Source organism: Urocitellus parryii, chromosome 3 (genome assembly GCF_045843805.1).
Source record: "Urocitellus parryii isolate mUroPar1 chromosome 3, mUroPar1.hap1, whole genome shotgun sequence".
NCBI lineage: Eukaryota > Metazoa > Chordata > Mammalia > Rodentia > Sciuridae > Urocitellus > Urocitellus parryii.
In genome coordinates this window covers 40,164,322-40,186,821 of record NC_135533.1, presented here as the reverse complement: position 1 = coordinate 40,186,821, position 22,500 = coordinate 40,164,322, and the positions used below count along the sequence as shown (strand labels likewise).

General features: G+C 33.5%; 1 protein-coding gene across 1 annotated transcript in view; it reads right to left on the bottom strand.

Annotated features, from left to right (window-relative positions):
- Nucleotides 1-22,500, bottom strand: part of Foxp2 (forkhead box P2) — a 544,876-nt gene that overhangs the window by 6,872 nt on the left and 515,504 nt on the right. Inside the window, exons 19-20 of the mRNA XM_026408891.2 lie at nt 21,401-21,470; nt 20,500-20,663 (exon numbers count right to left, since the gene is read on the bottom strand). Of these exons, the coding sequence (XP_026264676.1) occupies nt 20,500-20,663; nt 21,401-21,470 (234 nt within the window). The remainder of the gene's footprint in view (nt 1-20,499; nt 20,664-21,400; nt 21,471-22,500) is intronic.

The window sequence follows — 22,500 nt, the reverse complement described above, 5'->3', positions numbered from 1 at the left end:
AGTCAGGAAAGCCAATTCTGGGGTGACTGTTTCTAGAAAAGTATTCTGACATTTTCCATGCATGGGCAAAGAACACTAAAATGTCCCAAATGTATCAAGTAACTATCAGCTTTAATCTCTCAATTCTCGGTACAGATTACTCCCTAGGGATAGGTTAGAGACTATGGGAAGTGGCCATTATAGGGCCATTATTGCACACTGTGGGGTAAATCATGAAATTATATTGTCGCCAATACAAATAAAAAGCCAAGAAGAGAGTTTGTCATGGACATTTAATGAAACTGAAGTTACGGTGCTTACATTTAACGTGTCAAAAAAGTTGTATTAAATCTACAGCACTGTACTACTGATGTAAGGAAAATGATTGTGGTTTGAAGTCTCCAAATCACTATTTATTGTCCTGTATGACAAATTATAAAGTAAAACCATAGTTCCTGTAATAATTAATGTTATGAATTAAAGAATACCTTATAGAGCACTGTATGCACATGACCAATGTGACGATACTATCCTGTGTGATTAATGAACAGTTTGGCCCTAGTAAAAGACACCGTAGTTGAAATTCAGAATGTGCAGTTAGGCAGACGTGTGCCACTGGGAAAGGATAAGATCTGTGTGTGTGAGTGTGCCGCATGTGCACCAAAAGTGACTTCAGCGTGGTAAAGGCCTGGAGCCGGAAAAGCTGATTGCAAGGATTGTTTTAAACACAGATCCACCTGCAACTGTGGTGACTGAAAAAAAAAAAAAAATTACTGGCTGAACTCAAAAACCACTTTGACTAAATGTTTCACTGAACTAGCCAATACTTTTGAGTAAAAGGACTGATGAGCCAAATAGTTATTACAGTATCATGTAGACACGTCTAGAATTTTAAACATTTATTAAATCCAATGTTAATATTCCCAAAGTACCCTCTAAAATATACAAATGAAATGTTCTAATGAGATTACTTGAGAAAGTTCATATTCATTTAATGACTTTTATAAAAAATGACATTTTGATTTAATAATAGTTATAAGTTGAATTGATAATTTTAGATTTTCCCAGTTCAATTTGGAATTCAGAACATTTTAGTGAAAGCTAAACTCTAAGTACTGGAAATAATTAGAATAAACTCCTAAGGTTAATATAACATTACCTTTTTCTAAGTAAGTCTCACGAATGACCTGTGAATATTTAAAACTTTTAAACTTAAATAGCTGAATATTTCTAAACAGATATTGAGCAACTGTTAAGATGTATACATAGATGTTGAGCACAGTTCTAGTGGGTGGTTCTCAAGCCACTTTACATGATTTGGGGCATCCTATAATTCTAGCTCAAGATTTGACCTCTTATGCAGTGGTCTGTGTGTTTTAGTACCATTAAAACTTTGAAAGAACTTATACAGTCCCTCTATTCTGTTTCATAATCTCCTGTTCTACTTCCATATGTAATATCATGTTTACCTGGTTTTTCTCAGTTTGCGTTTCTGAGTTTTATTGTGATAAAGAACCTTGTAGGAAAGTTTCAAGTTTATAATAAAGAGGAATAAAAGTGAGGTGTACTGTGAAAATACAAGTATCTAGAGAACAATTTTTTCTAAAAGGATAACTATAAGGGTATGTTCCGTTGTATTCTCAGGAAATTTTAATATGCAAGGGCTTTATTTCATCTTAGCACTGCCCAGTACTAAAATATGGTAGACTTAGGGGACTGAGACAGAATTAAGACAATACACTTCAGCCATTCTCAATTCCTGGCCTTGACTCACCTATGCACAACAGTATTTCTGAATAATAACTTCCATTCCAGACTCAAATCACCATCCTCAAAACATTGTGCTCAATTCCTATTGCAAACCATTTTTCATGCTGACTTGGTGTTTCCGCTATCGACTCTGCACATGTATACATACAGGCCTCAGCATTTCCCGCTATCCTCTATCCTACATATTCACACTCTATCTACTATTTAGGGCCAATTCATAAATACTGATTCCCAAACACTTTGACCTGCCCAACTTGTTCTGATCTTCAACTTGGAACCTCTAGTGCATTTTTTTTTACTGATCATTCTGGACTCAAAACAACAGAAACTTTGAATCCTAAAAATGTCTCAAAGATAAAGACTTTTATTCTACATTCCTGTTTTGCAGATCAGGAAACTAGTGATGCTCCAAGAGTCTGAAGGCAGGCAAAGCCTGGATGTGCACAGGTGCTGGCCTCAGAGCACTTCCTGCAACCTTGCTGTGCCTTCTGTCCCACACTGCTGTACTTTCCTCACTCAGCCTTTCCTCGGGTAGGTGCATTCTGTTGTGCTGACTAGATTGTGACTTTTACAGTTCAGGACACCTACACGTAGAGCAAGCAGTCAATTCAGGTTGACTGCATATATTATGTACCATCAAGTCATTTAGAGCCTCAACTGTACTAACTCTAAAAGAGAAAATTTCTCCCCAGAATTTAGTATTTTTGTAGTACTCTCCATTCAGAATTGGTGAAGAAGATATCATAGATGAAAGGGGGCAAATAAACATTTTCCCTTACAGCTACTAAAATAAACTAAACCAAAGTCAACAATTACCAATGCTCAATAGTTAAAAGATCTGACCACCAATATGATGTCTAAAAAGAAATAGAAAGTCACAAGAGAGAGTTGAGAATCGCAGAGAATAAAACTTCTTAGAAGTAACAGTATAGGGGGTGGGGTTGTAGCTCAGTGTTAGCGCGCTTGCCTAGCTTGCATGAGGCACTGGGTTCGATTCTCAGCACCACATACAAATAAATAAAACAAAGGTCCATCAACAAGTAAAAAATATATTTTTTAAAAAAGTTACAGTATATATCTTATTGATTGGTGAGTTTCTTTTCACCAGACATGTAATTTTATTATGATTTTCTCATGCTATTAGTGTGTTATCATTTCATATTATCAGTTCTCTCACTTGAGGGACTCAAAGTGTTCCATGTTTTAATTTGCATATTATATGCCAATTTAGAAGAAATGGAATACAGTGAAACTGCAGATCTTTTGTGGATTGCAGGGTGAATAGAGAATTAGTCTCTTTTTTTGACAATTAGCAATGTCTTTCTTTTCTTGCCCCCAACATAGGATTTGATAGTCATGTAATTCCTTAAGAAAACATAGTCTATAGTGTCAATTCTTTTCCAAATTCTTCAAGATACCATGCATTATTATCACTACAGGGTAATCATGTTTTCTGCTAGAAAAAAAAAATGCTCCTATCATAGAAAATTCCTATCAGTTTTAACAAAATAAAAGAATTGCCTTAAATAGACTCTCTCTCTTCCAGGTTCTAAATAGACTCTCTCTCTTCCAGGCTCACCAATTCTTCATTATGTGGATCCTCTTCTCAGAATTATCAAAAGGTTTTTAATGATAACAGTATAATTTAGCACAATAAATTTTATGTAGTTAGTATTTTGATTAACTTGTAAGTGTAGCCAAAAGTAATCCTGAATATTTGGTTACCTCATTAATAATCTTTAGTCATGCAGCAGTGGTTAAGCAGTTAAGAATATAACATTTAAGACACAGTGGGTTTTGAGGATGAAATGCTTGGGTTTGAAGCTTTGGACTCTTTTCCTACTAGCTGTGCAATCTTGGTGAGTTTATTTACCTCTCTGTTCCCCATTTCTTTATTCATAGAGCATAGTAAAAAAAACTACTTCCACAACTGTGATGAGGGATAAAAGATCATAAATACACACAACAATTATAGTGCCTGTATCATACATGATCATTTATAACCTCACACAATGATATAATTATATAGTAATATAATTATAAGCTCATATCTTTTGTGGAAGAAGATGTGGTATAAATACATGAATAAATTTTCAAACAGTGTATTAACAACTTAGGTTGCTTTAAAGTATTTTAGTCCCTCTCCCCAAAATGAGATTTTATCATCAGAAAAGTCAAAACAAAGACTATGTGCCACACCGCAGGTATTATGTGTTAGCATAAAGTAAGACTTAGCTAGATCTCCTTAAAAGAATATTTAAGGTAATAGTAATAAAAGAAACCAAATAACACAACATAGTACTATTGATAAAGGGATTATTTATCAGCCCATCCCTGATTACTAAAACACTAAGCCAAAAGCCCAGGTCATTTCTCAAATAATTTTTAAGTCACACAGAAAGTAAATTTCAAAGTGGAAGGGCCATCACTGAAAGTCTTTGTATACAGAATGTCCACATTTATTCTCCTGGGTCATCCATCTGGGGCCTCATCATTAGCTTGTCTTTAAAATCTTTAACATACATGCACTGAATGGCCCAAGGTTGCATCATATTTATTATGTGTATCAGGGCTTATGAAGTTCTGATAATACACATTTGTTGAGAAAATCAATGTAAAATACATCAATCCAATGATGTAAAAAAAGCATCAATGCAAAAAAAATGAGGTAAAAAGCAAAGCATTGATCTCATTTTGACAAGAAAAACCAATAACATATTACCACTATCTTCTCTACCAATCATCAATTTTACAAAAAAAATGTTATTTACTTTTTACTAAAAAGTATCTCTTATACAAAAATACCTTGAATTTTTAATACCACCAGAGAACTTTTAGTTTAGTACAGGAGAGATATGTGCTCAGTAAACAACCATTTTGCCAGCTATAAGTGTCTTAGGAGAAGTAGCAATTAAGTGATAGAGGAAGAGTTAACCACTGGGAGAGGTTATTTTGTCACTAAGAATCTCAACGCTACAACAGCATTAAAATACATGTGTTATCCTAATGGAATTCCTGAGAGGCAGGCCAGAGCAACTTTAGGTGGACACATCTCTCTGTAGACGGTGCAGACACTCATCATGTCATTTCCCTGCTGATGTGGAAATTCTGCACTGCTGCCTTCAGCTTCAGGACAGAGGGGCCTGCCACATTAAACTTGGTAGAGCCTTTAATAGTAAACAAAGCCAAAGCTACCTCCAACAAATAGAATTAGTTGTTTCAGGAATGAAATTGGATGATAACATTTGAATGACTCAGTTTAAAGACTTAAAAGAAAGAAAGGAAAAAAAACTTAATACATAGAAAAGAACTAATTGGATTAATGGATTTTTACTGTCTTATCTTTGACATTTTTGAATAAAGAACCTTAAGTAAGCCTATCTTTATATATCTCAAGGCAGGAGTGTGAGGGTTCTGGACTAGATGATCTCCCCAGCCACTTATTTATTTACTGGGCACATACTGTATGCCAGGTATTTTTATCCTGACAGACATGGGAGCATAAACTTCACAAGAGGACACACTGCACAGACAGGCACAGATGGAAGATAAATAGATCTACCTCAGTGACAACTTCAGTAGTTCTTTCAAACCTGGTAAATATGTCACATTTCTTTAAGTGAATATCAGTGTTCAATTTTTCTTTTAAAAGTACTTTATGCATTTCAGTAAATCATGGATACTTCTTCAAAATGGAATACAGTAATTCATTGTGAATGCTCTAAAAATGATTATGTCCATGAACAAGGAAACTTTAAATTCAACTTCTAATCCTTTTCTATTCCTTTTTTGTGTGACCTATTTACTTGAGAAAAGAAATAATTTATGCTTCCTGCTCAAAGGTGCATAGCCATCTCCTAATCTGATATAATTTATATTTGGGACAATTAGAAAGATGCTTTGAACTTCTCTAAATGATTGTAGGAAAAGACGCATTTAGTGATGGAGACATAATGTCTGTTATTATCTCCCTACAGAAGTATGGAGTCAGTAACTGAAATGGAAGTACTCCTATAAAGATAAAAGTTACTTTTTGTTAGAAGTGAAAGGAAAAAAAATAATTCCATCCTAACCAATAGACAGGATGTGTAAATCACTGGGTGAGGGCAAATATGGACAATGGTTCCTGTTCTCACAGTTTTTAATGTAATAGGGGAAAACATACACACAAGTGACTCCGATGCAAGACAAACAGACTGATGCCATAGTAGAGAAAGTGGAAAGAGGAGATAAATTCTGACTCTGCAGTTCACAAACGTTGGGTGGAGGGAGGTGCTACTTCAGGTAAGCTTGCAAATGCAGGAAATCATCACTACATTTTGAGCGGAAATGGGAGAAGTGGCAACTCTTAGATGTGTTTTGGGAACCCTGAGAGTGCATAGGGATCAAGGGGAAAGAAGTTTGGTAAGCAACAACAACAAAAGTGAAGGGAAACAAAGTCAGCTGATGAACTGTCATGAGCTGCATTTTACAAAGTATACATTTATTCTCTTTCAGCTGAAGGGCTATCGATAGCTTCTGAACTAGGGAATGAAAAGACAGAAGATGCAAGAGGATTATTTTTCAAAGTGTAAAAACCAAGTGTGGAAAAGTAAAAAAAGTGAAAGTGGTTGGGAGGGTGCTAGAAAGCACAGCAAGGTAATGAAGGCCGTGCCAGGCAGCAGGAATAGAAATGTGGGAGAAGGGAGAAGTTAGATAGAGGCTGAGGAGTAAAAGGCTCTTCAATTTACTGCTCCTAAATTTATATGCACATGAAATGCTTCCTTTTTATACTCAAGGAGATAGGAGGTCCTATAACCAGATCAAAAAATAATGAAATTTAAAACTTCATGATTTTTCAGAACTCTTAAGCAATTTTGATCAATTTTCATATTTGTTATCTTTAATCATTCAAGGAGATAGTGGAGCAAATATTAGAAAGCTTGTATATTAGGAAGTGAAGATAGGAAGATACTGAAAATGAATTTCACCAGATACTAGTAGTGGAGGCAATCAAAAGAATATTGATACTTGGTCTCTGGAAATTTTATTTATTTGTAATTTTTAGCCTGTGTTCCTCTGTCATTTTAAAGAAAAATATATTTTAAAACACAATTCAGAGAAAGGGATCTAAAGTGTTGCTATTTTCTCAAATAAAAAAAAAAATCCATTTCCAGAGAGGACTAACAAAAGAGAAGTAAGCCTTTTTATTTCATTTTTTTTAATTTTTTAAGATTAAAGTTAAATATATTTTAACTGATAAAGACATAAAATTATGTATTTATGGAATAATGTGATGTTCCAATACATGCATACATTGTGTAACATTTAAAACAGGTTAAACATGTCTATCTACTCATTTACCATTTCTTTATGGTGAACACATTCAAAATCCTTTCTTTCAGCTTTTTGAAATATACAGTATGTTATCATTATCTATAATCACCCTGCTGTGCAATAGCACACCAGGGCTTGGTAAGAAGTAAGCTTTTTCAAAGTAGGTAACATAAACCCTTGAGTCTTGCTAAGGATCGCTAAATAAATGGTGAAGTTTTTAGACGTTCCTCTACAAGATTAATTTGAAGATTAATCAACTTCAATATGTGGTTTCCAAACTCCCACACAATCTCCGCCTGCAGGAATTCCTCTCTAGGAGCTATTAGCTCTTGTCTGAATGCTTCTCAATGAGATCCTGCTCTTGTCACCTTGGCTCATATCCTCTCACTCCATCTTCTCTTTCCTCATCTCTGCCTTGTACTAAGTTGAAACACTTAAGATATTCTGTTTTTATGGGCAAAAAAAAAAAAAAAAACAATATCAAATATCAGTAATTTCATGAAGTTCAATTAAAAATTGTTTCATATTCAGCCTTCCCAAAAGCCATGCTCTTCATGAAATTGTTTTGATTCCCCGTGTGCATTTGCACACTTACATTTTTGACTTTGCTATCTGTTTGCAACTCTTTGCACCCCTTTGGTTTGGTTTCTACCATTACCATGTATTTATCCCTCTATGAGATTATAACCTCTGTATACGTACAGATCATCTACCATGGTATCTAGTAGAGTATGTTGCACATAGTAGGTTCTCTATGTATGTTTATTCAACAAATGACCGTTGATTTTTATATTCCAGTTAATCTTTCAGTTTTATTTATTGCCATCCTCAGTAACAGTATGTACTGTAATGTAGCTAGTCCTCTGCCCAAACTGCAGAGGACTAGCTACATTAATACACTGATTTATTGCCTCAAGAAATGTGTTGCTTCTTTTGTTGTGAAATTTATAAGGACCTAAGGCATCTATGAAGGCAGAAGAAATGTTAATGTCTGCCTGCACCCTAAAGCAAAGTGTCGAATTACAATGGGAAAGTTTATCTTTTTAGATTGTGGTCACACAGTAAATCCCCTGAAGTAATGTAAATTGTATCCACTTTCTCCTTACTTAAGACTAAATAAAAGGTCCTATAAAAACTATTGCTGTTTTTCTTTGGAATAAGAAAATATTATGAAAAAAGTTTTCCCAAACAGAGATGAACAAAATACATATAAGTCAATAGATGTTAGATTATAGAATGGCAACAGTGTGTTCTCCTCTTTTCTTACTTAGATATTATCAAATATGAGGATTAAAATATTTATATTTGCGTAAGACTCTGGATTCAATCCCTGGCACTGCAATATAAAGTAAATAAAATAAAATAAAATATTTATATATTGTCATCATTTATGGGGAACTCAATGGTACAATGCAAATTTGATCAGGCCTATTTAGAAATGTGATGTTTATTAATACAATGAAGCTAGGGCTCAGGATGTAACTGAGTGGCACAGTACTTACCTAATATGTGCAAACTACTAGGTTCAATCCCCAGGACTTGCGGGGAAGGAGCATGGAGAATACTATGAAACTAATGATAAAAATTTCAAGTCTTTAATTTTATGACAGATGTCAACAAATGCCATAAATAAAAACTTATAATTTATGGACCATGTCTACAATATGGGCAATTTCAAGCAATGTAAAGTTAGTTTTATCAAAGACAAGTCAAAACTAAATGTTAGCTTACATTAGGAATGCTTTTATGTGGTTCACTCATAAAACCTTATACCCTTTCTTCATATAATTCTATTTATTTGAGGACATTTAAGGAACATTTAACATAGTATACCTCTTAAAATAGCAATAAACCTCTTTTTTATAAAGAAATATCTACATCTATTTAAAATTCCTACACAGATAATTTTTAACCTTTTCCCCTTCCTAGCACACTAGAAGGATAGAACATACTTCTATCAGCAACTATAGATCACTGTTACAAAATATGCTATTCCTCAATACTCAAAATGGTATACTTGAAACAGCATTAGGACTCTGATGCCTTAATATTACTACAAAAGCTGACTGGATGTTACTTGTCCCAATTCAGCAATCTGAATCCGGTAAAATGAATTTATGCATATGGTACTCCAAGAAAGTTACTGAATGTAGTGAAGTACATGTAAGCTGTAAACCACCCAGTTTACCACATAGAATTTTTTACTTGATTTTAAATTGTCTTAATCCTTACATCTACTAAATTTAGTTTGTATACCTTTAACTTGCACTGTATATATTAAGTCCAAAACAAAATGCTCATAGTCATACAAATTCTCCTTTTTCTCTTATTTATATCATATTGTTTCAAAATATCAAAATAGACTGAGTATTGCTATGGGCATGTGCTTTCATTGATTTTCATAGATATTCACTATTTCACAAAATTATATCAACATTTTTATAGTTAAAAGGAAATTCCAGAACAAGATGAGATTTTCTTTTAATTAACTATCCACATTTTTAATTTAGTACTTGGCACCAGGCTGTTGAATGATAATAACTATTGTCATCTAAGCATTTAAAACAATCAATGTATATTATGAGCATTTTGAGTCTCAATTTCATATATATTTGAATATAGTTCCATTTAATTACTTCTATTTGTTCAATGGCAAAACCCTCATGTTTACTCCATAAGTATTGTTTTGAAAATGTAAAAAGAATTCCAGAATACGAGCACAGAATTCTTTAGGATAGAAAGATTTATTTTCATGAATCTCAGTTGTCATTCTGTTTCTTTTGCATAAATAACTGCTAATCACTGATACGTTGGAAGACCTAATCATGGCAAAGAGAAAACGCAGTTTAAGTGTTTTTGTTTGTTTGTTTGTTTGTTTTTTTAAGATGAAGTTTCATAGGAGAATTGGTAAAAATAATTGACATTCATCATTTAAAGATCATATGAAAAATGGAGATTGTAGATATTCAATTTCACTCATTTCCTTTTATAAACTAAAAGGAAATTATATAATTATATTTAAAATTTGATGGTAGATTCATAAAAATGGCAAGTTTACAGTTATCCCCCATTTGTATGAAGTCAAGATAAAATGAGAAACAATTCGTGTTTCTTAAAACCTATGTATTTTCTAGAGGAAAATTTTTGTTCTGTGTAGGAAGATTTTAGTTTACTTAACACATCACAGAAATAAGATAATAATAATAGTGATATTAAAGTTTTAAATAGAAAAACTAAGTTTCAAAAGAAAACATTTTGTTATTTTTTTAAATGAGAACTGCTCTTAGGCTAATGTGAATAATTTAAGGTATTCAAAAGGTTTTGAAGAAATTATCTCATGCTACTTAAGATTTTATTCTTGTGAAATAAGAACTCAGAGTTTCCTACTAAAATTTAGATTTTACAGTATAAATTTAAGCATATGGGGGAAATATTTAATTCTTTGCAGAATCAAATAAAGATATAATTATAAACAGCCAGGAATGAAAAACTAGTGTTCATTTTATCAACTAGAACTATATTAACACAGTTCAAGTTTTCCCCACATTCTTATCTCTCAAGTTCGTTCACTCTTTTGCAGATTAAAATACATCCGACACAAAAATGCTGGTGTTGGATGCATTGATCTTAGTGCTAAGCTGAATGAATATGACAGAACTGCTGCCACCAGGCTGGTGGTCAGGATCTTTATTCCAGTTCTACGGAAACAAAATTCTTCCTCTTATCTTTTGATGAAAAGGAAAATATTCCTTCTTGAAGAAATGGGGAACCATGAAAAGATGGTTCACATCTTGGAGTGAGCGGACAATACCTTACTCCATCTGTGCATGTGTGGTATGCTTTTTCCAGGGTAGCAGTAGAAAATGCCTTACTAAATTCCCAATACCTTTTCTCCCTGGCTAGAGATACACAAAAAAAATAAATTTTAATTTTCACTTTAAAGCCAGGATTTAACATCCATCCTATTATATTTAGTAAATCTTATTCTCCTATATTCTAGCTTTTTTTTTTTTTTAAAAAAAAGTGCAGCCATTTAGTTTTTGATTGCAAAGGGATATTATTTTCACGTACTTATAACAAAAACTTCTCTTTCCTTTCTAATTCATATTGCCATTCTTGTTTTTTTGCAATACTAGTGATTGAACCCATAAGGTTATACCACTGAGTCACATCTGCAGAGTTCTTTATTTTATTTTACTTTATTTCATTTTATTTTTTAAGACTTGTTCTCACTAAGTTTCCCAGGCTAGCCATGAATTTGTGATCCTCCTGCCTCAACATTCTCAGAGTACTTGGGATTATAGGCATGAGCCACTAAATTTGGCCCATATTTCATATATTTTTGGAGGGGGGGTGTACTGGGGATTAAACTCAGGGGCACTCACCCACAGAACCACATATATCCCCAGCCCTATTTTGTGTTTTTTTTAGAGACACAGTCTCACTGAGTTGCTTAGCACCTCACTTTTGCTGAGGCTGACTTTGAACTCCCTGTCCTCCTATCTCAGCCTCTGGAGCTGCTGGTATTACAGGCATGTGTCACGGTGCCCAACTCATATTTCATTCTTAATGACACAGTTTATAATTCTAACATATTATAGATTGGACTCTGAAGTAGAGTTCTAAAATTTCACTTAAAGTCAATAAAAATTCTAAGAAATATAACATAAATGTGGGTTAAGTTTATATAACATCATTTTGTAATTGCATGCATATAATCTATAACAAAATTTTTCTAACTTCCTGAACTTGCCTTCAACATTATATTGAAATTTATTCAAATTTATGCAACACTGTTTAACAATTGGATTTTACACGATTTAAGAGTTTACTGCCAAATGATTTCAGACAGTTTTGCTGCAGCATCAATTAAAAAAGATTAAAACACAAGAAAATTCTTTAAAATTTACCATACTTTTTGAGTTTATAAAATTGATAGCTGTGACCAAAACAGCTATAATGGATTAAAAACAAATATGCAACTACTTTGATCATTAATGAGTGCAAATGTATTGCTCACAATCTCAGACTCAAGCTCATTGTTCACTTAGTACAATTGGTACCATTCCATATTCTGCCTCATTGTGTTTCTGCCTTGTTCCTTGGACCAAGTTTCAGTCAGTAATGGGATGGGTACAAGGACATGTGAGGTATATGTCCCAGTGTCCCTCTAATTCCGTTTGACAACTTGAAGATCTTCCTCTCAAAGTCCTGAGTTGGTCTCTATACTACACCTATCCCTCTCGGATGTGGCTCATCTATTCTTCTGTACTGTTACCTGTGGCTACTTACCACCCTGTTCCAGTTAGACATTGCTCACCCACAGCTGGCTCTTGGTGAAGCTCTCTCGTGGGATATCTTTATAGAGACTGTTTTCTACCAGTTATGTATGGTTCATGTCACTAGGTCTATCTAACTCTGAGACTGGCTCTTCTGTTGAGATTCCTTTGCTCAGATGAAACCATAGGACTGATTCAAATTGAAGTTTTCTCCTGAACTATGCCTGGTTAACTCAGTTCTAAATATGAGAATGGAGTTGGAAGTAAAAACAATATATACCTGTTAATCTAAATCTAGTGCATTACCCCCTTCTGTGGTTTGCTAACTAACAAAAGTGGTCTTAGATTTACTTTTGCAAGCATAATTTTATCTGTAGTAAGATAATATTGTGTGACCCATGATTCCTAATCTTATGCCTTTAAGTGTCTTGGGGATATCACTCCATTTTTGGTCTTCAAAGATGAAGACTAAAGTAAAGAATGTAAATTTTCACAAGTTATGTTAAGCTAGTTGATCATCTGTTGCCTATATAAATTATACTAATGCTTAGGTAAATTAATTATATCCTAATGATAGAAGCTACTTATGGAATACTTACAAATCCTGTGCTTACTGTGTTTACTGCTGTCAAAATTTTCAAGTATAGTGAATGGTAAATTTGAAATTCTGCCAAAGTTGTCAAATATATGTCCACTTCTCAAGCCCTTTGTCAAAAGCTGAAGTCAAAATTCCAGATGCATATGTAAAATATCCACAGAAGTAGAAAAATGAATACAATATTCATTCTTTAACAATTTAGTCAAACTATGCTTTGACCCTCAGAGGAAGGAAATTTCTAAGGCTCAACTAATGTCAGTGTAAATGAAGATGTATGTTCTAACAAAGTAGCTTCTTTAGATATAAAACAGAAGCAGTGAGCTACAATACTGTCAGCTAAAGTTGTCTGACACACTTTGCCTAAATTGTGGGATTTCACACCACGGATGTCACATAGCATCTGTATAGTTCTATAAAAATCCTTCAAAACCCTATAGGAACCCACAAATTTCCACAATTGGCACGGTGGGGATATAACACATTTTAGCTGAAGGTACTGTACCTCTGGGAGGATCTTTTTATTAAGAGGAACTAGAATGAGTTGTAAGTGCCACATATGGGGACTGGAATAATGTAAAAAAGAACAGCAGCTACTGATCCACACTTGTAGCACTTTAAAAAAGGGACGAGACGATAAAGAGCTGGCATCATCGTAAGCTCTGTACAATCACTTTGCAAAGCGATCTCAAAGCTAACTAGCAAAGTTAATGAAAAAGTTTAGAGATTAAATAAAAATGGAATTAAATCAGAACAAAAATTATAAAAGGCCCGGAAAGGTTAGGGGGGAAAAAAAAGAAATTAAAGGTAACTGGAAAAGTGTTAATGAGAAAATCTGTGACAACATATGTGAGGCCAAAGACTGCTTTTATGTTTAGAACTTCATAACGCCACATAATGATCCAAAACATCAGCAAAAATAGTACAGGCTTAACAGGAATGAAAACAATGAGAGAGAGAGAGCATTCCACTTGCTCAAGTTGTCAGTCACTTTCAACTGCTTTCCTCTGAAACACACAGCCACGCCAATTTCTAATGCTTTTGTCCACAGAGAGAGATCTAAGATCTGTAGGGATTTTATATAAAATATCACCAACCAAAGGTGTAGGATCTGCAAATTCTACATGTGCCTGCAAACAGCAATTTAAATTTTAAGGCAGTCAATGAGACTAGAAGGAAGAAAGGTAATATTATATTTTATTTTCACTATGTTTTATGACAATTCACAGTTTAGATTTACAGTACTATTTTACAAAAATAGAGTCTCATAGTCACTTTTAGCTGCCTTTGGGGGCAGACTATTATTGACCAGAGAGGTTAAAGCATAATTTTGGAATTACTTTGCTACTGAGACACTCAAGAAGCAAAGGATATTGCCACGATGCCTGGGACGTGGTATACAGAAAGTTTGTGGGCCTGTAGAACATGCCTTCAACACACTGATCAAATCAATAATAGATATTATCTCTATTGCAATACTGAAAAAGTACTACACTACTCCTTTTATATGATGCCTTTTATTTCCTTACCCTAAAGATTTGGCTTCTAAGGACCCAACAAATATACCTTCTACTCTTACACACAGCATCATAACATTCTCTATAGAAATCATCAACTCAGACTTTAACTATTTGCCTTAATAATAAGAAAAAAATAATCATCACTTGTAACTCATATAGAATATTTAGCAAGTAGAACTCTGAAATGACATGGAGGCTTAGGGAATGACACATAAGAGACGATCTAAAAGCTCAACAGTAGGAGACTCTAATAATCAGAAGGAGGACAGCATGCCAACGGGAGGCTCTGTGCGCAAAGGCCTCAATACAAAACCAGCTTGGGAAGAACATTCATTTTGATCTCTAGAAACAAAATTTGGAAATATAAAATGAGAATCTCATTTAACATTTTACAAGCCATGTAAGAAGGCAAACCCGAGCCAACTTACTGAGAGTGAGGAGAAACCATTGCTTCATAAAAAGACAGAGCTGAGCTGAAGATGGTGGGTTTATCATTAAACTCCTCTTTTTGCCTCAGATTAGGAAGGAGCAAGGGACTGGACTGATTCTTTTAGTGTCAGTTCACCTTTCAGGTCTAGTCCAGATGTTTTCTCCTATTTTCACCCACTTAACACATGGGAGAAGAAAATAAGTTTAAATTATATCCACCTAAATACAAGATGGATTCTTAACTTTAAATAGTTTTTAAAGAAGTAAACGTCCACGTAAAATAGAAAAAATGAAAGAAATTTTAATCCTTATTCTTAGGAACTCTGAAAAAACAGACAATAGGGAATAACAGGTGTGGAGGTACAAGTAGGAGGAGTGTTGTAAATTACAATGATACTCAGCTCAGATTCTTAAAAGAAGTTTCCTTTAGTTCAGACAATGAATAATTCTGCAACTCTGAAGAGCAGCAGAAAATAAAGATTAAAAAAAAATCAGGTATTCATTTTGGAGTATCAAGTAGCTGATTGAAGAGTCAAACAAGTTTCAAAAACTACTATGTATACAATGCCACCTGGATTTACCCTTTCCAACTTTTTCCTAAAATCCTCTTAAACACTGAACTGATATTTGTATTGCAAGATTTCAATAACTTTTTTCTTTTAATTCACTTTAAATGAAACAGATAAAATTTAACGACGACTGGTAGGATAATCACAACTGAAGTCAGAGGACCTGCTAAGTCCTATTCACATAAATTTGAACAATTACAGAATGCATATTAATTAAATAATTAAAACTAGAACTTAAAATCATATTGTATGAATGTCTAGAAAAATATTTTAGTCTCTCATAAAGAAGAACATTATGAGGGAAGGGAATGGGAATATGAAAGACAGTAGAATATATTAATATATTAATAATATTCCTGTGTTCATATATGAATACACGACCATATCATACACAACCACTAAAATGGAAAGTTGTATTCCATGTATGTATGTCAAAATACATTCACAGTCATATATAACTAAAAAGAACAAATAAAAAAAATTTTAAAAAGAGACAGACGTTATGTTTAGTTGTTTTTCCTAAAAATCTCCCTTGTTCTTCCTTTTTCAGAATTCTTGGAGAATCATGGATTTTATTCTTGTGGGTCTTTACTTTGTGAATTCAAACTCTTTCTAATTAACTGTCATCTCCAATTTGATTCTTCATATTCAGTATCATACCTTTATTGAAAGCTTACTCAGTCTACTAGAATGTGTTAGGGCTTTCATATAATATAGTGTGCCCAAGACATTGTCTGTTCTTAAGGGGCACACCATTAAGTTATGGATATCTGAAAAATGAGCATGCAGGTATGGATGAATTCTTGTGTGCCAAGACAGACACGTGTTAATGCCAAATAATGGTGTAAGGAACAAATAAGTCTCCTGGAGTTGTGGAGCAGAGTACAGGTCCTGACAGAAAAATTACTCTGAAAGCCTCTTTGGAAGTAGGACCAGTATAGTAAGAAAAGGTGGAGTTTATACAGAAAAAAGTAGAGGAGAGGCAGATTAAAAAAAAAGGGGGGGGGAAGAAAGGCAAATAGTATACAACAATGTAAATTCACAAGCTTGGCAAAAGCTTTCATTCAGGGCTCTGTAAAAGCAAAAACTGAAATGAAAGGCAAGTATTAAAAGATAGTGTAAAATCTGGATGATAATCTGGAGTCTCGTGCTCTACAAAAGTAATTTCTAAAAAGCACTAGTTCTCTTTGATTCAATGTTCCTAATTCTTCATAACATCTTTCCTACCAAACTCAGATGTATACGTCCATTTTCAACCAAGTGGAATTTTACTATAATGGAGTTGAATAATAAGACCTAAGAATATTTAAGTACTTTGATTCCACAGTTAAAATTCTGAACCCATTATTTTCCCTCTTTGAGCCTCTCCTTGGTGTGTCCTCTGTTTCTTTGTGGGCTTTTAGAGTGGCTATGATTTTCCCTCATTTTCCTCTTTATCCCCAGCTTTAAGTCAGTTATTTAGTTGGCATTTCTTTTCATAGCACTTCTTGTTTCAATTGTTTTCCACTTCAAGTCTTATACTTAAGCCAGATACTCTATTCTGCAAGTATTAATCTTCTGCTTCCAGTTCCTCCAGAATATCCAGAATATCTTACTATACATAACTTCTATTAAGTCATGACTCTTTCAGTACAATTTCAGATGATTACGTTTCTTATTGTATAACTCTCATTGTATCAAACTCAAGTTCATAACATTAACAAACTCATTAACTAAAACATCATGGTTTGATATTTAAGTCACTGACTAAATGTGAGTGCATAGTCAGGCATCACCTTCATGTATTCTCAAATCTATTTTTCTTTATGCATTTCAATTTCTATAAAGCCTATTTCTCCCTCTTTTCTGGGCACATATCATGAATCCTGATTCTGGGTTAGGACTGTTCTCCCTGTTTGAATTGTTCATTGCCTACAACTTCAGATAACATTTTCTTATCTCAAAAATCCATTAATCTACTGACTCTGAGTAATATGCTCCCTATTATAAATTCCTCTGTCATATTGTTTCACTGCTATTAATCTGCTTACTTCCTGAATTATAAGAGGAGGTAGAAAGGAAAGGGATTACCTAGAAAACTGACCACAAATTTATGGACTGCATGAAAAGGTATTAAAACACTAAATGCAAAACATGTTTGTATTGTATATAGTTTCATGTGTAGTAACAATGGCATATTACAAGAAGTAACGTAAGTCAGCACCTAGGAACACAGGACCATGAGGCACAAAGAGCAATTAGTATGCTCCAGGCACTCATATAATCTGTAAGAATCTTATGAGGTAAGTTCTACTACTTACCTCATTTTCAGCTGAGAAAACTGAGGAAAGAAAGGTTAAGTAACTTGCTCACTTCTATTTAGCTATTAAATTAGGAATCTGGAACTGGAATGCTGACAATCTGGCACCAGAGCCCATGCACTGAAACCACCATAGTCAACAGAGTATTGACTATGACTATTTATTGACTCTCACTACTGACTATTGACCATGTTTTTAATTCTATCAGTAGAACAAACATCCTGTAAGACATGTACCATGATTTCATTTCAGGACATAAATATATGCTATTTAAATGTTCCATCAGTTTTTCACTTCTGTTTAATTTCCAAAGTACTTTTGAACTGTATTTAATTATATGCAACTAATTTGAACTCAGAGAATTTGATCAATATTTTTTCTTTGCCTCATAATGCACACAAAATGGCTTAAGATTATTTAAGTACAAGCATCTTGAAACTATACAGATGAAGATACAGAACACTGAACTGATATTCCATAAATATTTGACACTTAACATACAAAAAAGTTAATGATAATAGCAGAAACAGAGTGAAAGAATGAATGTTGACTCAAAATTTTGCAAGTTAATTAAGAATTTGATTTTAATTTATGTTACTTAGACCAAGACAAGATTTGGGCTCTCTCTAATTTTCTTTTCTGAAATCTATTTCCAATGAGCCAAGAAACCTTTCTTTTTATCTTCAGAATATATAAATAAGCATTTTTTTCATATATACTAACTCATATAAGCATAAAATGTATGATGTATTAACTATGAACATTTTAATTTTATAAACCCAGAGCAGCAGTACATCAGGCATTAAATATACAATTTTTATATATTGTTTTACACATACTATTATTTCTCTGAGATATTTCATGATTAAAGTTTAATTAAATTAATAATAAAATGAAAAATCTGAAATAGCAATTGCCAAATGAAAAATATTACTAACCTAACAATGCCATAACTTAGCCCAATTATTATTTCAGGTTTTAAAATATAGTATTTAATAAACTATTTTATTAAATCATTAATTTTTTATTTTAATCTTCCTAGCACTGGACAATTACCTAAAGAAAGTATTTCTTTACCTATTTTCTGCATGTGGTTTGCCACGACCTCTGCCTACTGCACAGGAGCAAGGGGAGGTGCACCATGGTTACTGCACATGTCTATTTTAAATGTCTTTCATTTCTCTGAAATAAGGCTTTTTCTAAAGGAGGAAAACAGGATCTAACTCTTGTTTGCTCTTTAAAGTTTTATTGTTTTAGCATTTTGTACAGGGAGTGAGCATTAGCATACTCAGGAGAACTGCTGAAAGTAAAAGGCCTCCAGCTACCCACTGCACGGCTGATAGGATAAAGCAGGGATATAAAAACTTTTGTCTGATTGCTCACTTCCCTTGTTTTAGAGTACTGCTACTCTCAAGAGCATATATTCATGTTCTTTTTACTTCGAGTTTTATTACTTCTTTTGTATTATTTAATACATCTAAAGACACTTCCAAAAGACAAATTTTTCCATTTTGGAAAAGTAATGGTTTGGAACCTGATGAAACACATTAACGTTCACAGTGTGTTTTGCGCAAAGGTGATAGAGTAAAGGTGCTAAAGAGCAATTAAGCATATGATCTTAGAGACATTAATATGTCAAATAGAATGAAAATGTTTTTAAAAAGTCAACAAAAACAATATTAAATGGTCACATGAAAAGATCATATTTTTGTATTTCTCTTTCGTGTCTTTGACCAGATATTTAATGCAAAAATAAATAAATAAATCAAAGAGGAAGGAAATATCAGTGAGGGAAAGGACTAATCCTACATCATGAACTTGAAGTTAGACTTATATTATGCTTAATTGTAGGAGATATGGACATAAGGTACAACTCATCCCGACCACTGAATGGTGTGTACATTTCATTATTCAGATTCTAATATTTTTCCCTGAAATTCCAAGATCTACCAGGGTCAGTACTTTTCAGTAAACAAGAAACTGATATTCTTGACACTATTGAATAAGATCAGGCATTTTTAAAAGTGTCATACACATTTCTGAAATCCACAATACATCAATTTTTAATACTTCCACTCTCTCAGCTCCATTAAAAAGATGGTAGGGGAAAGATTTTAGAGTAATTAATGATATAGTTAGCTGCTAAATATTAATAGGAACCGTAGTCTTGCATAAAATATAACATATAAACCTTGCCAATACAGACGCACCAGTAATTAAAGTTGAATATGTAATTACACTGATTTATAAGACAGGCAAAAAGTTACACTTTACTAGCTTCTATGTAAACTGTGGGTAACAGTTAAACTTTGCATTTTACGGTTTATAAAAATGGGCAATGTCTTGACTACAGTTCATAAATGGTTTAGAGTCCTGTAATAGTAGTAAAAATTATGATAACTTATTCTATCATGAATATTCTTATTGCACCACACAAACCAAACTGTGATAATGACCCATAAGACATAGATTCATCTTAGACACTATGCCCAGAGAATGTTACTAGTAGTAAGAATTTGTGGAGGACTGCTAGAACAATAATACAGGATGTTTGAGAGAACCTATAAGATGTATTAAAGCTGATTTGGGTACATTTTTTTCATCTTATGAGCACAATACAATTACCTTCACTTCAACTTGTACTTTTTTACTTTTACTTTTTTACTTTAGAAAAAAAAACATAAATTTTAGAAGCATATGAATACATTTTCTTCCCCTTAGGGAGTCTGTTTACCAACTTACATGTGTGGCTGAGGTGAGCAGCCCGGACTGCTGTTCCCATTGCTGTCAATGTGGTCCAGGGAACCATTGAGGTCTTCATGGACGGCCTGCAGGAGGCCACTGGATGCATTATTGATCAGTCCAGGGTTACTTAGCAAAGGTAAACTGCTCTCTGCCAAGGCAGCCTAGTGAAACGGAGAGGGTATAAGATAGCATTTAAGATGCTCTTCAAAGTAATTTTAAAAGCATATATCTTCTTTTAGAAGTATTCAAATAAAATGTATGGGAAAAACAAAAAAATCCTAATTGGCCACCAGTGGCAAAGAAATCAAGAGTGATATGAACATATAAACAATAGTTCTAGAAGCAAACTTTCTCACTCATGTTTTAACCTTCCACATAATAAAATGTTGAATCACTGCATGTTGTGAAATACTCCAGGATAATATAAGCAGTTGCTCTGCTTTTTAAAAATGACCAGAAGTTAACTCAAAATAAAGAAGTCCTGACATTTGCCTTCTCTGCATAAAAATTATATATTATAATTAAACTTTAAAGTTTTTGCCACAAGCACCATGTTCCCCAACACTATGATGTGAAATCATTTATGACAGCCTGGATAAATATTAATGCATAGCCACATGCATTTGCAAAAGCTTCTATCAATCTAGCATTTGCAGGAAAACCGAGTGTTCCAGATTTTGCCACAGGGTGTCCTTCTTGCTTCTTCACATCAAAAGTAGCTTGAATTAGAACCAGTGCTTTTCACAGTACTAGGTACTACAACTTATTTGGATGATGATAAACTATTAAGAACAATCACAAGCCCACCTAAATGCAAAGCATGCAAAAAAAAAAAAAAGAAAGAAAGAAAGAAAGAAAGCAAAACATTCAAATAGAAGAGTGCATTTAATGATATTACCTGCAAACTGGCATTAAGAGCTGCTCCATAGCCTAAACTGGTAGGTATATTTTTTACTAAGGTTGGGCTTCTGGAAGAAAATATATATACAGATGGTTTATAAATTAAAATATAAAATATGTGTATATAAATAATCTCAGCTAAAAAATATGTTCTGACTTGTTTCACAATCCTCATCCAGAGTGGATATATTAAGGCCACAGAAATAAGGTGATATATTTCAAATACAAAAGTCTCCACACACTACCTAGCAACATGGTCCTGGAATAACTGAAACTTTAGACTATGGTATGCAGGCAAAGGGGACATGACCTTGAGAATCTTTAAACTTATTTCTAGCTACTTGGAGGTTTCACTTCCAAGATCAAAAACATCCATATAAAAATTTAAAAATGTAAATATACAACAAATTACCAATTTGATGTAATCAGGAAATAATTAATGGTTAATTTCTAGAACACCATGAATTAACATAACAAATTACCATAGTTAATTAAATGACAACATAATGGATTAACTATTTCTTGAATGCAGAAATTAGCACATACTTGACTACAGAAATCAAAACTCAAGGGCCAAGAGTAGATAAAACACATTAAAGTCATCTCTTTGCATAAGGCAGTAGTGGTTTGGGGGAGGAAGTAAATGCTACATGAAGTTAATTAGGCACAAAATATGCTCTATTATATTTCTGACTTAAGTTTGGCAGTCTTGTTCTCTAGAACAGAATAAAATTCAAACTTCCCAGACAGTGAATGTTTACATCCCACCATGTTGTGAGCATCTCAGCTTCACTGCCTAGACATGATTGGGAATAAGCAGGGTGTGTACAAATAACCAAGTTTGCTTTGGAAGGTAAAAAGTATTTGGGACACTAAAATCACTCAAAAAAAAAAAAAGTTTTCTCATAAATTATTCTAAGAAAGGCACTTTCAGGAATACCAGTGGGTGCAACACTAGCTTTTTTTAAAGCAGCCTTTTGTCCTCTATTAGAGGCCATAGTGCTGTCTGATGACATGCAGGTGACTCCCTCTGGACAGCATGTCCCATTCTGAAAAAAATTTTGATACAAGTAGCATGCTGAATTGATGAGAACAGTA